Genomic DNA, 16,883 nt, shown 5'->3' with positions numbered 1-16,883 from the left:
CTGAAGGATCGCTTTGATAACGGCAAGTCAAGCCAACTGTGTAAAGTGAGCTGGCGATTGCTGGCCAGTAGTGTCAGCACCGCCGTGGGCGAAGAGATCGACGTGGATCAGTGCAAGAATAAGGTACCGAATAATGTTTGATGACGTGTTGTCTCTGACATGTTGTAATCAATTGTTGCGCACATGCAGCGGTTGTGGCACTCGTACAACAAGGCGCGGGACCAGACAGGAAATGCTACGCCGCCTGAAGAGCCACCGTGCTACGATCTAATGCATCACCTATGGTCTAAAAGCAACGGTATGAGCTCGACGCCATTCATCTCATCATCCATTCGACCCCCAGCGTCGACACAAGGCATCGCTGCTCAAGAACTTACCTCTGATGAGACGGTTAGCCAGTCCATTGCATCATTCCGTTCCTCCGAAAACCCAGCTCAAGGATCGGTCACGACTTAAACCCTCCGTCAAAACCCAAGCCTGACGTCAAAACCCAAGCCTGAAACACAACGACCAAAGAAAAAGTACAAGACGCAAAGCGAACATGTTGCGGAAGGGATGAAACTTTTATCCAAGAGTATATCAGAGGTAGCCTCTGCAATTTCAAAGCCAGCAAGTGAAACCATCGCGGAGACCACGAACCAGCTGGTGCTGCAGACGCTTGCTGAAAGCCAGCAGCGCCAAAACCAACTAACGACCCAACTTCTGGAACACCACCAGCAGCAATCGAAGGCAATGCAGTTGATGTTAGCCCAACTCACGAAAATCAGCGAGAAACTACCCGAGAACAAGTGACATGATCCCAGTCCGTTTAGCAATTGCTATTCCTCGAACTGTCCGAGTGGATACTGAATCTGGCTCGTCATTGGGGTCATTATTGGTAGGCTCGATTGCTTCGTCAATTTCAGTTCCGTCTCCCAGCAAAATGAAAATGTTCTGCATGACAACTGCTGCAGCAATAATGCGGAATGCTTTGGGCACTGTTTTTTCAGCCATAATGGTCTTCAACCTGCAGAACCTCCCTTTTAAAAGCATTCTTCTGACTTGCGAGAACGTTCTCAAGCTTGTCATAGAACTATGAGGCCTGGATACCCTCATATACCATATTTATCGGCCCCAGTGCGACAAACTGTCCCAGTGCAACACTAACTCATGTGGGGGTGACACCCCTTCCCACACCTGTTATAATTAATAGATTTAAAAACTGTCTAAAAGAATATGTTTATTCGCTATCAAATTCAACTGCGTCAACAACACATTCTTCTGGAAGTGAACGCAAATACGTCCTAAATGCGCCTGCAGCGTCACGGGGCCCGACTGAAAGTAACTTAGCTTTGTGAAATCCGTTCACAATAGTCTCTGGGTTGACACTCTCCCATGCTTTCCCGACCAAATGAGAGAGCATTGCACGCCGCTCACCGGCCGTTGACGGGAAAGGGTGCTCAATGTGATACTTCACGTACAAATCCCTGCTCAGAAACAGAGTTAGTAAAATCATCAATCAATCGAAATCCGTGCCTAAAACTTACTGAATCTTTGCCTTGAATGATCGCATGACGCTAACGTCCATGGGCTGGCTTAAACCGGTGATCCCTGCAGGTATGTACTAGATTTGCGTCACACATTCATCCTCAAGGTGCTCGCGGATGCTCGTCATTTTGTGTACCTTTATAAAAGCTATCTAACAGCAGCATCCGGCATCCAGTTATGCTTGGACGCCATACCTACACCAAAGCATATTACAACCAGATGTTAATTTCTTTGTAGTTGCACAAGACCATATTAGAACGTACCTTTTCAATCCATTCCATCATAATTGAATGATCACAAAAGGCTTTTGGCTGCACCGTGTGTATCACCGATGAGTCACCGAAAGACGGAACTGACACTTCTTCTGAGACGGGCCCCAGCAAATACGACGAACGGTGCGAGCTTTTTGCCGGTTGCGGATGCACACAAAAACACGTTACAGCCTCCGCCGTTTACCGCAGTTCCCTGAACAATGTCAACGTTCGCAACCCCGCGGTAGTATACGGTCAAGTGGCCAGGGTTGTCCATACAGACCGCTGTCTGGTCCATATTAAACAGTCCAGCATATTTACTATCGTAGGACATGTGAAACGACAGCATACCGTCTTCTTCGACAGCAACATTGACCGAATTTGCAAAAGAGTCGGCAACGTCCTAAAAAAATAAATAAAACATAGCAGCAAATAGGAAATATGTGCACCCAAAAATTTAATCTTGGCAGCATAATCCCACCTGCATCTCCTTGCGAACATTGCTGCCTTTGTGTGTAATCCGTCGGACTATGATACGATTGCGCTTTAGAAAACGCACAGCCCACGAGCGAAGCGCTGTGTACTGGCGCGCTGCAGCGAATTGACCGTCAAACTTAGTGATCATGAGCGTCAAGCATTTAGTTATCAGGCACAGCTTGCGATTGTTGCGGATCTCTGCTACGTATGATATCAATCTGTACAAATATAACATTCAGCATTTAGACACCACATATCAGAACATTTCGAGCACTTACTTGGCCTCTAGATCAGGAAAGCGAACGCGTAGAGCCTGGTGTGCGCTGGGGTCAGCATAGAACTTCCCACTATTTGTTTTGCCAGCAAGCAGGGCAATATTCTTCTTCCACCGATATACAGTCGCGCGATGCACCAACAAGCACTCCGCCACTGACGCCGCTGAGGCTGTCTCCGCTGCTTGTGCTCCCTGCACACATAACAATTAGTTGCATATCATGTTAGCGCCATTCGATGATAATCTTGCCTTGATCTTCGTCCTATTCGTGTTCTTCGGTCTTCGCGGCATGGGAGACGTTGGTTTGTGCCGGACGGATGTCATCAAAACCACACTCAATAAAAACCTTATGAGGTTTTTTCAAAATTACTTGATTTGCGCCAAAAACATTTGTCGCACTGGGGTCGATAAATACGGTAGGTGATACTCCATGTTCTTTCCGTTGTAGAACCGGTACTTAGGGTCAGTCTTGTATGTAGCCAACCGACATGTGTTTTTCTAGTTTATCGATGGAGACCTTGTACTGCTTAGCTACGAGTTTCCGATTTTTAGGCTGGGAAATGTTGCTAATATACACCATCTTACCGGTTCTACCGCGAACCTTGACTCGGTAGCTGCTCCCCCATTTAGTAGCCCGAATATTTAATCTACTTACTTTCTCAGGATCGTAGGCATACATACATACAATAAATTATCGCTTATATTTTCCCCTCGTGGAGTCGTCTTTATAGTTATACTTTTTCCGCTCAGTATCGTCTTTATATGTTAGACCTCTAGAAAAAAACTGAAATTAATTAATTCAGAGATACCTGGTAAAAGCCTCGTCGATCATTGGAGCCAATGATAATATTTTTATCGGTGACAACTCACCGCTCTTAACCCTTTGTCGAACGCTAGTACCACGTGATACTGACTTAAATCTTCAGCGTGGTACTATATCAGTGTCGACTTTCTATTTTCGCTATTTTTTAATTAATTAGCTAAGTTCGGCTTCGTTCGGTAAGTTCGGCTTCGCTTTGATTAATTTCGTTTTCTTTCCTTACCGCGTACTTCCTCTGGGCGGAAATAAACGCAACAAGTCTAAATGACAGTTCGATAGGTTCCGCTTTGGGCTTTTCGCAACAAAAAAAATGCGTGTGATCACTTTTGGCAGGTATTGTATGTTGAAGACTCATTCCAGATCAAAATCAAACAGCAACACACTGGGGCGGCCAGCTTCACGCAGCACATCGAGTGCGGCACTGACTGCGTCTGGAGGGCATGAGAGTGACCGCGGAAGCAAGCCTTTCTTCCTGAGCTTCTCCCTGCCCATGTGAGGCAACTTGTACTGGTTCCCGCCGCTGTCGCGCAGAGTGCAGATCATGCAGTTCTGCAGAGTCAGAAAGATGTTGTCCTGGGTCGTCTCGCTCAACTCCTCGTACGCAGCCTCGACGGCGTCGATCAGCTCGTCCACCCCACGGATAACGACTTGGTACTGTAGAGCCTGGAGCGCCGCGAACAGTCCCAAGTCGAGAACGTTGAGATCGGGGGAGTTCGGAGGCTGGCAATACATGCGGATATTCCAGCCCTGCGGCCAAGACGTCCGCGTCGAACGGAGAGACATGAGATTTGGCGTTGTCTTGCTGAATGTATATGAGCTTGCCGCGGTCTCGTCGCGGCCAATTCTCATTTATAGCCGGGATCAAATACTCCAGGAGGTACCGCTTGTAGAGACGTCTGTCGACCGTCTCAACGTTGCGCGTGACAATAGCCCCCCTCGGACGATTGACACTCGATCGTTGGGCGACATACTCCTCGGTGAACGACCAGATCCCAAGCTTCCCGTCCCACGTTGCATTACGGTGGGAATCATGCCTATCAATCACATGATAAAGTGTTAGAGGTAGCAGAAACTATTCAATCATTGAATATGGCAGGTCATACTCGGTCGCGTGACGGCAGCCAGGAACATGGTCTTGTTGATGAAGCGCTTGCTTCGCCGGTGCCGTGGTGGCGCTGTTTCGCCCGGCAGGACAATGTACGACCGCTTGTCCTTGTCTTCATTAAACCACTTCTCATCGACATGAACCATGTTGTCCATAGGCTCGAACTCGAGCGTCCGATCGTCGACAAAGCCAAGGACAAACTCAAGCCGTTCCAGCTTGTTTTCCTCCGAAAGCAGAGGTTTGATCCGCCCTGACGCACGATTCAGCTCCTCCTCGCGCAGCATTGCTCTCACCAGGTACCGAGAGATGCCTGCGTGGTGAGCGGTTTGTCTCTAGACTTGGCGATCTTCAATGGGGACCGCTGCCACGAGCGCTTGCAGCTTCTGTCGGTCTACCTTCTTCCTGCCGCATCGTTGCTTCTTGCCGCTGCGCCAGCCTTCATCCTCGTTGCCTTCGGCGACCGCCTCCGTGTACTTGGTCCATATGCGCGAGATCGTGGACCTGTTGCGGCTTTGTTCTTCCGCTAGCTCCGCGAGCGCTCCCCAATTCGCCGTTAGTACTGTGCTTCAGGAGCTCCGCAATGATCCCTCTGCGTTCGCGGTCCTCGAAGTTGCGCATGGCGACCTTCTTGCGTCTCAAACTGCTCTGGTCTTGGCTGGGCGGAAGTTGGTTTTTGTCTAGAGCTCGGACTCCTCGCTTGTGGACCTGCCGTGCCGGCAAAAATAACATTTAAAAGTATGTAAGAATATGATTTTAAAGAAGAGATCAATACGCGTCGATTGGTGCAGTCAGATTCACAAAAGACTTAAAAATTAAAAAAGCTATTAAATCTTGAGTACTTTGTTGCGTTTATTTCCGCCCAGAGGAAGTACAACTTTCGCTTTTCAGCATTAATTTAATCGCGGTGTTTCTCATCGTACTCTCGCTGCTTAGCGATACGTGTTTCTCTCGTTTTGATGTAGTAGCGCTTTTGAGCGGATTTGATACGCTCCTTGTTAAGTTGATATTTATCGGATGAGTACGCCATCATCATATACTATAAACTTTATATTTTAGGATACAAATAATTAAGGAGCAAAAGTAACAAAGTTACGTTGAGCTGAATTGTTTTACTACCGGTAATATTAAATCTAACGGACTAGAGCGTTTATTGATCTGTCGAATTTTCTTGTCGCCATCGCTACCTGGGAAAGTTGGTAGCAAAACCAAGTGCCCGCTCTAGTCTTTCGACAACACACAAATCTTCGAGATCGGCCACGTTCTGCACACTTAGTAGGCAGAGATCATCAATATGTTACGCTAAGATCAATGTAGTATCAATATAATTGGGCCTGGATACTACTGTTAGCGCGTCCTCCTCGCTTCCAAAGCAAGAATAATGTGTGCTGGACTACCTACCACACTTCTACACAGCAGCGGTGGAGTCTAAATCTGTTCCCTCTCGGTGCTTCTTGTGCATGCGCTTCACCTCCTACTCCGCGCTCTCACTGCCCTCGTCCGAGCAGCTTTTACTTCCCTCCTCTGAGTCGTTCTCACCCGAGTAACTCTCACTACCCTCTTGTTAAGCTTTTACCTTTGAGCCGTCAGTTCGGAAGTGAGGAGAACATTCAAGGCGAGCACTTTGCCATGCGTCCTCCTAACATCCCTTGGCAGGTTTTGTGGCTTACTTAGTAAGTACCCTTATAAAGTACGATGTCATGTGCTTTTCCATTGGTTATATATATGGCCAATCACACAGCCTCTTAACACCTCTTCCTCCCCATTCGTCGAATAACTTGAGTCTCGGAATGGCCAGCTCGAGCTAGCTCGTACTCGTACACGATCCGCGCCGCTTCCTCTCGAGGGGGCCGAACGACGAATGCCACTCGTTTCCAGCTGTACAAATTTATAAATTTAGAGTTCATGTGCACCACACCTCGGAGAATACTTTTCATCGCTCCCGGAATATATCTTGTCGTCTTGTTGAAAGAAACAGCCGCTAACTTTCAGAAAAATAATTCACAAGGATTTGCAACATAAAAAATGAAAATTTCATGTTGTAAATTAGTGTAAACCAACATGAAAATTATAATCTCAATGTTAGTTTTCGCTTAATGAAAATATTCGCTTATGAAGTCATTTTTTTGCTTTCAAAGCAAAAATGCCGCCATACCGGACGCCCGAGTGGTGCGTCTCGCTCGCCTGCAACGTCTCCTCCTTCCCCGCACTCTAGCTAACACTTCTCTTGTGTCTTCGTCCAGGGCGGCGACTCCAGCGCGTCGCAATCACCAGGCCAAACTGCGCGTGGAGAAGGGAGGTGAATGCATCGAGGAGATCTCCGTGGGCCCACGGTCCTGCTCCGTCTTGGGGCGCAGCGAGGAGCTGAGCGACGTGTGGCTGCAGCACCCGTCCATTTCCAGACAGCACGCGGCCATCGTGCACGACAAGCGCGAGCGAATCTGTCTCGTGGACTTGGACTCGGCTCAAGGAACTTTCGTGAATGACAAGGAAATTGAACCGAACGAACCGCTGGAACTGAAAATTGGAGATCGCCTCAAATTTGGGGCAAGCACCAGGACGTACGTGTTCTATAATGTTGAGGACAATGAAGAAACTATGCAGAAGGAAAAGGGAGCAGCTAGTGCAGACCCGGAGCTGCAGCGGATGATGCGGGAGATGCAGAGCTTTGGAGACAAAAATCAGCAAAAACAAAAGAGCAACGAGACGCAATCAAGTTCAACGCGGTCGGATGCGGATGCAGAACGGAGAAAGGTGGGGCATACTATAGACTCTTCGTCGTTGAGCTGTTAGGTCACGCACTAACTGATTTGTTTGAATTGCTATGAACTGTATTAGCGACAAGCTGAGATTGCAGAGATGACTGCTCAGATGATGCAAGCGCCTGCGCAAGTATCCAAGAGTGCTGGTGCAGAACAAGATCAGACGCAAGATGACAGTAAGGACAAAGCTAGCTCTGCGTCCGAGTCCGACGACGAAGATGAGGAGGAGGAGGATGACAGAGACAATGTTGCACTCCGTTATGGCCTGCCCAAGTCTCACGAAGTTGCATTGGAAAGCCATACTAAGGTCTTGGCGTGCATTGCAGTGGACGCTCCCGGTGCTCGCGTTGCCACAGGGTCCATGGACTACCACGTTAAGCTGTGGGATTTCGCTGGTATGGCCCGGTACGTGCGTCCATTCCGTGATATCGAGGTGGACGAGGGTCACCCGATCGTGGCAGTGAGCTACAGCCCGTCAGGTGATCGCTTGCTCTCGGTTACTGGGTCTTCTCAGCCAAAGGTTCTCACACGCGAAGGCGTAGAAGAGCTGCAATTTGCAAAGGGAGACATGTACGTTGTCGACATGGCGAACACGAATGGGCATACACACACGGCAACTGGTGGCCAATGGCACCCGACAGTACGCGATCAAATGATTACGAGCTCGCTGGATGGCACGGTGCGGCTTTGGAGTCTTGGAGGCAAGCGGGCTTTCGACAAGCTGATAAATACGTCAGTCTTCAAATTTAAGAGCCGCCGTGGCCGTCGCTGCGGGGTGACGACTTGTCGTTTTAACCCGGACGGGTCGTTGGTTGCAGGAGCAACTATGGATGGTCAAGTGCAGTGCATTGACCCACGTAAGGCTTACATGGGTGCTGCGATTACTATCCGCGATGCACATGCCGACGGTGGAGGTGATGTAGGTGTTTCTTCGATCCGGTTCTCACCTGACGGCAAATACATGGCTTCACGTTCCTGCTCAGATGACACTGTCAAGATTTGGGATTTGCGCAAAACGAAGCAGAGTATGAAGGAGTTCCGTGGCATTGAGGGTGTATTCGGAACGTGCAATCTTGCATTTAACCACAACGGCACCGCAATTGCTGCTGGAACGTGCGTTCGCAAGGGCAAGGGCCTAAAGGGGCAGGTTTTGTTCCTGGATGTGCACACACCTGGTCTTGTGGATCCAGTTGCTCGCATCGGTATGAAAGAAGACGAAAGCGCTGTGTGCGTGGAGTGGCATCATGGGATTAACCAAGTTTTTGTGGGAAGCTCAACCGGTACTTGCCGTGTATTCTACGACCCGCGACAGAGCAAGAAGGGTGTTCTTTTGAGTGCGACGAAAAAGCTAAAAGTGCAGAACAACGATTCCGGAGTGCGCATCGAAGGCGCTGGAAAGGTTTACAACCCCCACGCGCTACCCATGTACCGCGATGAGGATTCGGGCTCTCGCAAGCGCAAGTACGAGAAGGTTCGCGCTGACCCCAAGAAGTCCCACGCGCCAGAGAAGCCTATCACAGGCCCAGGTATGGGCGGCAAGATCAGCGGTAGCACTACCTTCACGCAGTACTTTATGAGCAGCCATATCAAGTCGTCATTCCGAGAGGAAGACCCGCGCGAGGCCATCCTGAAGTACGCCAAAAAGGCTGAGGCAGACCCCCAGTTCCTGGGAGCTGCGTATGGACAAACCAAACTAGATCCGCGCTATCAGCTGGCTAAGCAGACACTGGAGGAGGAGAAGATCGCAAAGGAGGAGGAAGACCGTCGTCTCCTGCAGCCATGAGACTCTGCTCGCACTGCCTCGTCTGGCAAGTTGGTGAGCTCGAACTCAAAGTGCTTTTGTCGAAGCACTTGGGTTCATCAACTCTCATTATGGATGGCAATGAAATGGTTTACAGACTGTGGGTTGGTGTGGTCTCGTTATTGTTTGCTTGCGTCGTGCAAGAGCGGCCTATCACCTTCTTCGCGACTTGGTCGAGGTGTCGCTAATGGACATGCATAGCCGAACTACTAGTCTCGCTAATTTGTTTGGTTTGCTCAGCTAATTATTCAGGGGTCTGTGACGGCTGCAGAAACCTCCAGAACGGTTGAGACTCGAGCAACCATCCATAACGCACTTCTTCGGCGCGTGCTTGGCACATTTGCCTTGGCGTTGTGCGCCTTTCTTGCAGCCAGGGGCAATGCACAGCATTCCACCACCGTGCGAGCGGCACAGACCTCCACTTTGGCTGCTTTTGCCGCAGCCGAGAACGTTGCAGCGGGAACCACCACCATGACGCTTGCATAGGCCCATTGTCTGGGCTCCACTACTGCAGCCGGAGACAACGCAGCGTTTGCCACCACCGTGCCGAATGCACCTCCCGTGGCTCTGCTGTTGCGTGGTGCACCCGTTAATCACGCATTTGGGGCGGGGCTTGTGGTGCCCCTGCAGTCTTTGATGGCCTTTCGCTGCTTTCGTCTCTTTCACAACTGGTTTGGGCATTGGGAGAAGCACTTCCAAAGGGGTCGTTAACGTGTAACGCTGAGCTTCACCCGATTCAGGTTTCAACGAAGGCACTTCGACGGAAAGCTCTGGGTCAGGCCGAAGAAACGATGTCAAAGGCTCGCTTCCACCGAGAAAAGGCTCACCGTTGCACGTCACCAGGGAAATGTTGCGGACATCCTCACTCGGGACAGGAAATGACTGCGCACAAAAGTCAAATCCGTGAACGTCTTGGTATGGAAATATTGGTAGCGGTGGAGCCAGCGACTGGTACATGGGGGCTGGCGATGGGTATACGAGAGAGTCGTAGCTGTGGGTCTGCACCATCTCAACCGAAGACGAAGGTGCATCGTAGCTGGGTATCACCAAGTTTAGTAAGGCCGACAGATCGAGGATAGTGCCACTGTTCATGTCAGGAGTGCCGGGCGTCAGGAGGAAGTGGCCTTCAAACCGATGCTGTTGATAGATGCGCATCCGGGAGAGTCTGTCTTAGTGGAGAGAAATTTTCAAGTGAGCCTGCAGTGGAACAGTGGGTTGCTGTGGCGCTGGATTGGTGCGGGCTGAGCGTCGAACTGCCCAAAGCGATCACCGTCAGCCACAAACCGAGACAGGACTCGACGGAATGCGAAAAAGTGAGAGCCACAAAAAAGGTGAGCGAGTCCATGAATCTATCCACGAGGAAACTCTCGATTGTCCTTGTCTCTTGAGTCTCTGCAAGAAACAAGAAGTACACGTCGTAGAAACTTATTGCAAATGGAAAAGATAAAACTAACTTCAAACTCAAGATACTGAATGTATTGCTCTACACATGTGTGAAGGACTACAAGCAGTTTGCGTGTTACCAATAGAATCAAGTACTTCGAGGTAGCAACTTGCTGGTGCATTCATATGTTACCAACTGACGAGCAAGGATAAAAGCAGCACAACTGCAATTCAGGCCATCCAACTTCCTTGCATCTTTTTCTTTGTAAGAGCGTGCTGGATTATCCACGTCTAGGTTTTTGCCTTACGGCGTGCGGTGATCCACGGCCGGCCAGTTTCTCGCGCACTGGAAGGGGTCTGTCTGGTACAAGTTCACTCCACCGTTGCCGGCCATGGGCTCCCACTTTCCAAGCGCGTACCGGCGACTCCACTTGCGGAATTTGGCCTCTCGCTCCTCCTTCGTGTACTCCTCCGGGTAATAGTCCATGCCCTCGTACACGAAGTTGGCCGCTCCCCAGAGGACGTTGCTTGTCACGGGTTCACCCTTGGCCGTCGTGCCAATAAAGAACGCGTCGCCGCTCGCGTTCACAGACATCGACAGTCCGTTGTCCAGTTTGCTCCCCAGGTAAATCGCCATCGCGTTCAGTTCCCCAGCAACTCCTCGGCAGTTCAACATGTCGTTCAACTCGTCCACCCCGTAGCCAAAGCCGAATTGGCGCACTAATTCCTTCGTAAATGGCGGGAAGGCGTTCTGGCTGGGGTCCACAAAGATCACTCCACTGGAAAAGCCCATCAGCTCGCGAAGGAACGGTATCTCTGGCAGCTCCTTCATCTCCTCCGTCTGACTGTAGCCCAGACGCTGTCGGATGAATCTCGTGGCTTGCACGCGGGACCCGAAGACGTGATTGGCCATTCGGTTGGTCAGGCCGCTGCCTTCGCCGCTCTTGATCTCCACCACGACCACCAATTTGCTGGGGCTTGAAGGGGGGCTTTCTGGCTGCGAGTGCTTCTTGCACTCGACACGGTGCACCTTCCAGTGCTCACGTTGATACTCGCGGGAGCAGTAGCCCACGAGCTTGCAAGACCCGCACCGCTTGAGCGACTCCGACTCGCCGCAGATTGGGCAGGTCGCCTGCGTTGGGTTGGCCGTGTCCATGGCGACGGTGGCTTGCTAGCACTGTGCTAAATGAATAGTGCGACGACAGCCAAAAGGAATAGGAATTTGACCGTGTTTGAGGGATGGCAAATGACGGTCCTGGCCCAATCTTCCATCCATTTTTTGGATTCCTGTAGGCAAACCCGCAAGTTTCAGAAGACTATGGCGATGTCGGAGTTCGAACAGCGAGTGGGTATAGTATATGCTTTTGAGCTATGCTTCAGTGCTTGCATGTAGTTTTGCCCGTCAAAAATGGATCAACACCCTAGCAAAAAGCTACCGTACTGCACTTGGCTCAACGAGTCTTACCTCGTTCCCATCAACCTCGCTGTACCTCTTCCTGCGTCGCGACGGCTCATTCATAATTTGTTGGTGTCTCCTGATTCTCCGCAACGGGCCAGCCGACTACGCATCGGAAGCGATCCGTCTCGATAGATTCACCCCGTTATTGCCTGCCACGTTCAGAGCAAATATGCTCGTCCCACTTGCGAAACATGTCATTCCGCATGCCCGCCTCCATGTTTGCTCTTGATCGTCTCTGTGCCCTTCACCGTCATGCGGCATAGCCTCGCACAGTAGATTGGTCTCACCCCAGAGCACATTGCTGGTTTCGAGCCAATGAAGAATGAATCACCTCGCGCGTTTAGAAACCTCGAAGCCCCGTCGTCAACTCTGCATCCAAGGAATATAGCCATTGCGTTTAATCCAGTGCTGCCGTTGGGGCCGAAGCGGTAATATCCATCGCTCAGATCAGCTCTGAAGCAATAGCGGTCAAGGAATTATTTCGTGAATGGCGCGAACGCGTAAAAGCCCAACAGTTCAGTCACGAATGAGCTTCTTGAGGTTACCACTCGGAGTATAACCCAAACGTTGCCGAATGCAATCTGTCACCTAGACCCGCGAATTGTACAAGTGGTTTAAGCTTACCATAAGCCCATTGACTTCACTGCTCTGATTTCAACCACGATCAGCACCTTACTAGAGTCTGAAGAGGATTATCCGTATCTTACTACTGCGATTGGTACGTGCACTATACACGATGTACTTCCCAGTGCTGGAGTTGGTGTTCTTGGGAGCACTAACTCACTCGTTTACAGGACCCGCACCGTTTCAGCGACTCGAGACATCAGGCGAACTTTACTAGGAATCCCAATGCGCTCGTCTCATCGCCAAGTGACCAAGTTGAAGTTATGCTGTATGTAAGGCCCTATCCTACATCATTCGCTCCACGTGGACTGCGGTCTCACAACCGGATTATCTCCCGCTATCGCCAATCCGTCACGATGGCGCGCAAGCCCACGACGTCCAAGTCCAAGACGAAGCGCGCTACGCGTATCGACAAGGATGTCAAGACGACGCTCATGCACAGCCGCGTGCTGTCGTTCCTGTACGACCTCATGTGGAGCTACCGCTACTTCCCGCAGCTGGCCGCCGTGCTGCTGCTGGTCGAGGCTGTGGTGGGCTACGTCATCATCCAGAACGTGCCCTGTACGGACCAAAACGCCTAGGGCAAACAAGAAAAATATGTACACACTAAATTAGTTTTTGTGTCGATGCGCAGACACGGAGATCGACTGGTCCACGTACATGCAGCAAGTGGAGCTGTTCAAGGGCGGAGAGCGCGACTACATGAACATCCGCGGAGACACGGGCCCACTCGTGTACCCCGCTGGCTTCCTCTACATCTTCTCCTTTCTGCACTCGGTGACGGACGAAGGACAAAACATTAGACGAGGTGCGTGCAAAATCAGGATACGATTGATGATTTTTCGTTGCTAAATGTTGATTTTCTTGTGTTTGTTGCCGTTGACGAGTGCAGCGCAGTTCATTTTCCTGGGCTTTTACCTCATCACGATCGCCACGGTGCTGGCTATTTACTACCGTGCGCGCGTGCTGCCTCCGTGGGCCACTGTGTTCCTGTGCATCTCGAAGCGCTTGCACTCGATCTTCATGCTGCGCATGTTCAATGACGGCGTGGCGATGATGCTGCTCTTCATTGCTATCTACCTGTTCGCTCGTCAGCGTTGGCGGTGGGGCTGTGTGTTCTTCAGCGTCGCCGTATCCGTCAAGATGAACGTGCTACTGTTCGCGCCCGCACTTTTCTTCCTGCTGTTGCAGTCGTGCGGCATTCTTCGCACGGCGTGGTACCTGCTTACCTGCGCTGCCATTCAGATTGCACTGGGCTACCCGTTCCTCAAGCACAACTGGTGGAGCTACATGAACAAGGCGTTCGAGCTCAGTCGCGTGTTCACGTACAAGTGGACGGTCAACTGGAGGTTCATCGACGAAGAGACGTTCGTGTCTGGCGGATTCGCGATTTTGCTGCTGTTGGGGCACCTCTTCTTTATGGTGCTCTTCCTGGACAAGCACTTCAACATCATTGGAACGTTCCGCGCCGTCCTCATGAAGCCGTTTGCGATTTATGAGCCGTTCCCGATCCAGAGTGAGATCGTTGTGACGTCGCTGTTTGTGATCAATTTTGCCGGAATTGTGTTCTCGCGTACGCTGCACTACCAGTTTTACTCGTGGTACTACCCGACGCTGCCATACTTGCTCTGGTGCTCAGACCTGCCTCTGCTGTTGAAGATGGCGGCGCTGCTGAACAACGAGTACGCCTTCAACACGTTCCCGTCGACCACGATGAGCTCGCTCATGCTGCAGCTAACGAACCTTTTCCTGCTCATGACGCTGTACCTGAACCAAAAGTCGAATTCGTTCGTGCCGTACCTGGACGCCGAGGCCCGCACGAACCTCATCGCTTTCGTGAACGAGGAGTGTTTCGACGGTGCGCGTCAGCTCGCGCTGTACTACGGCAGTGTGACGGAGGAGCTGGCCAATGGTGCAACGGTGTCGTCCATCGACGAGCACGAAGTTGTGCTGTCGCTGCCCAAGCTGAAGCTGACGCTCGCCGTTGGTTTCGGCAGCAGCGGCCCCGTGACTGGCGAGGGCTACGGTCGCCAGGTGCTCAAGGGAATGCTGAGTGAAGCGTCAGAGGGCATCAAGGCTGGCGATACCATGGGCAAACTCATTAACCGCGAGTTCATGAAGGACAAGGAGCTCAAGAATCTCGTCGGCTCGCTAGACGACCAGGGTAGCAGTACCTCGCTACGTCAGCGTACGACCACCAAGACGACGAATGTCTAGGGGAACTAAATACCCTTGTGAATTCGCTTTCCATGTGGTGTACATAAAAGCTCGTGCAAATTTATTCTACCTTGAGCCAGCCATTCTGCTGGTCGTGTCATGACGGTGGCGTTGGCGTTCGAGAGCGACGATGGCTCGCGGGCCATCGAGATGCAGGTGCAGGTGCAAGAAACTGACGGAGTACGCACAGAAGATTGCGACCTGAACAAGTTCTTCGACATTGCGCGCACCGTGGAGCAGATCCGCCGTGGTGGGTACAGGAAAATCGCGCTGCAGTTCCCGGACTCGCTGCTGCCGGACGCGTCGCAGGTGCAGCAGGAGCTCAAGGACGGGCTTTCCGGCCAATGGGAGCGCGTGTTCGTGCTCGGAGATACGTCGTACGGCAGTTGCTGCGTGGACGAAGTGGCGGCGCAGCATCTCGTGGCCGACTGCATCGTACACTACGGTCGCACGTGTCTCAGGTACGAGCTGCAGGCTGTAAACGAGTGGAGGGATATTACTGGAGACTGATGACGAGGTGGTGTGTGGTGCAGTGCGACGACCAAAATTCCGGTGATTTACGCGTTCGGCAACGCAACGATTGACGTCGACGATTGTGTGCAGCAGTTGAGTGAAGCCGTCGCTGGAGTGGACGCGACGAAGACGGTCGTGCTGCTGTATGAGCCTCGCTACCATCATGCTAGTGGTGCTGTGTTTGCAGCGCTGAAGGAGAAGTTTAGTGACCGGAACATGGCATTTGGCACGATGAAGACGTTCTTCGACCCGACGGAAGAGGTGAAAGATGTACCGTGTGATGAGGCTCTTTCAACCTCGGTGCTTCACATTGGCGGGCAGGAAATTGTGGTGAACTCAGGGAATGCAGAAATTACCCCGGAGACGTTTGCACTTCTGTACATCGGCGCGGAATCGGCGCACCTCACCAGCATCTTGATGCGCTACAGCACCGTAGACTGCTTCTCGTACAACCCTGAGATGATGTCCACGCGCAAGGAGGGTGCAACCGTCAATCGTGCGCTCATGAGACGGTAAGGTGTTTTTGCTGACATCGACCTTCTACAAGGGCGTAATGGTTTTGTTTGCATGTCATAGCTTCTACCTCGTCCAACAAGCGAAGGAGGCACAGATTTTTGGCATTTTGATGGGCACGCTAGGTGTCAACCGATATCTTGACGTGGTACATGGCCTTCAAAAGCTGATCAAGAAGTAAGTGAGCTAGTTTTGCTTTGGTCGATAAAGATTTCGGGCGCTAAAGCATTACTTGTGTGATACAGGAGTGGACGCAAGTCGTACCTGTTCGTGGTGGGCAAGGTCAATGTACCCAAACTTGCAAACTACGCTGAGATCGACGCTTTCGTACTTGTGGCATGCCAGCAAAACACACTCATGGACAGCAAGGAGTTCTACAAGCCTATCGTTACTCCGTATGAGCTGCAGCTGGCACTCTCACCCACTGAAGAATGGGATGGCCAATATAAGACCGATTTCCGGGAGGTGATCCCAGCTCTAGAACAGACTGCGCAAATTGTGGAACAAGCAGACGGCGACGATGAAGATGCTGACAAGCCTTTCTTCTCGCTGGTGTCTGGAACGTACAAGACCTCGTCGCGCACAACGGCCAGTGATCGCGAAGCTACAACATACGCCCTCGCCGCCTCTGAAGAAATCGATGCGTCCACTGCTTTGCAGGTTAAAAACGAGCGTACGGAGCTCACGGCGTATCACAGTGAAGCTGCTGATTACCTGGCTGCTAGAGAGTACCAGGGCTTGGACCCCCGTATCGGAAAGACACCCGCACACGCTGCTGTCGAGGGCAGTACCGGCATCGCGCGAGGCTACACCCACGAGACCGAATAGAGAGATAATGGTAAATGGAAATCAAACGACGACGTTTGCAGAACTTGAAAGCTGAAGTGCTTCCGAGAATCACCTGGTACACTGCAACAACTGGTAAGCTTAGGAATTGCCAGTTGTCGCCATCGCTTCTTCTTCTCGTCGTCCTTCTAGAGTGGATTCCTAGTACGCCAAGTACCTTAACCTACTTTGTTGTCTGTCTCGTTGTGAGAGCCTATGCAATAATGGATGGTTCATTTGCTCAAATGAAGGCAAGTTGAAGTGAACTCCAAGTTGCCATTTTCTAAATCGCACTTAGTCCGACTCGCACTTCCCAACCAGCGCAGCCAACGCAC

At 51.2% G+C, this 16,883-nt stretch overlaps 4 protein-coding genes across 4 annotated transcripts; 3 read left to right on the top strand and 1 right to left on the bottom strand.

Annotated features, from left to right (window-relative positions):
• Positions 1-6,594: 6,594 nt before the first annotated feature.
• KRP23_2284 (WD repeat-containing protein 70) lies at positions 6,595-8,996 on the top strand (the record flags this gene model as incomplete). The annotated part of the gene is made up of 3 exons (XM_067887002.1): positions 6,595-6,620; positions 6,695-7,205; positions 7,290-8,996. 3 exons carry the CDS (start codon positions 6,595-6,597, stop codon positions 8,994-8,996), a joined length of 2,244 nt encoding a protein of 747 aa, XP_067749630.1.
• Positions 8,997-10,701: 1,705 nt separating this feature from the next.
• KRP23_2283 (Egl nine-like protein 1) lies at positions 10,702-11,553 on the bottom strand (the record flags this gene model as incomplete). The annotated part of the gene is made up of 1 exon (XM_067887001.1): positions 10,702-11,553. The coding sequence occupies one exon, from the start codon at positions 11,551-11,553 to the stop codon at positions 10,702-10,704; it is 852 nt and encodes a 283-aa protein (XP_067749629.1).
• Positions 11,554-12,836: 1,283 nt separating this feature from the next.
• On the top strand, positions 12,837-14,697 carry KRP23_2282 (putative Dol-P-Man:Man(5)GlcNAc(2)-PP-Dol alpha-1,3-mannosyltransferase; the record flags this gene model as incomplete). Its single annotated transcript, XM_067887000.1, has 3 exons — positions 12,837-13,041; positions 13,115-13,288; positions 13,373-14,697. The coding sequence occupies 3 exons, from the start codon at positions 12,837-12,839 to the stop codon at positions 14,695-14,697; spliced, it is 1,704 nt and encodes a 567-aa protein (XP_067749628.1).
• A 99-nt stretch (positions 14,698-14,796) lies between these two features.
• KRP23_2281 (2-(3-amino-3-carboxypropyl)histidine synthase subunit 2) lies at positions 14,797-16,551 on the top strand (the record flags this gene model as incomplete). The annotated part of the gene is made up of 4 exons (XM_067886999.1): positions 14,797-15,158; positions 15,231-15,722; positions 15,787-15,900; positions 15,969-16,551. The coding sequence occupies 4 exons, from the start codon at positions 14,797-14,799 to the stop codon at positions 16,549-16,551; spliced, it is 1,551 nt and encodes a 516-aa protein (XP_067749627.1).
• Positions 16,552-16,883: the final 332 nt, after the last annotated feature.

Source organism: Phytophthora ramorum (genome assembly GCF_020800215.1).
Source record: "Phytophthora ramorum isolate Pr-102 chromosome Unknown Phyram_PR-102_s0002, whole genome shotgun sequence".
In the NCBI taxonomy this organism is placed as follows: Eukaryota; Oomycota; class Peronosporomycetes; order Peronosporales; family Peronosporaceae; genus Phytophthora; species Phytophthora ramorum.
Note: the sequence above shows the minus strand (reverse complement) of the source record. Positions and strands in the feature narration are given on the sequence as shown.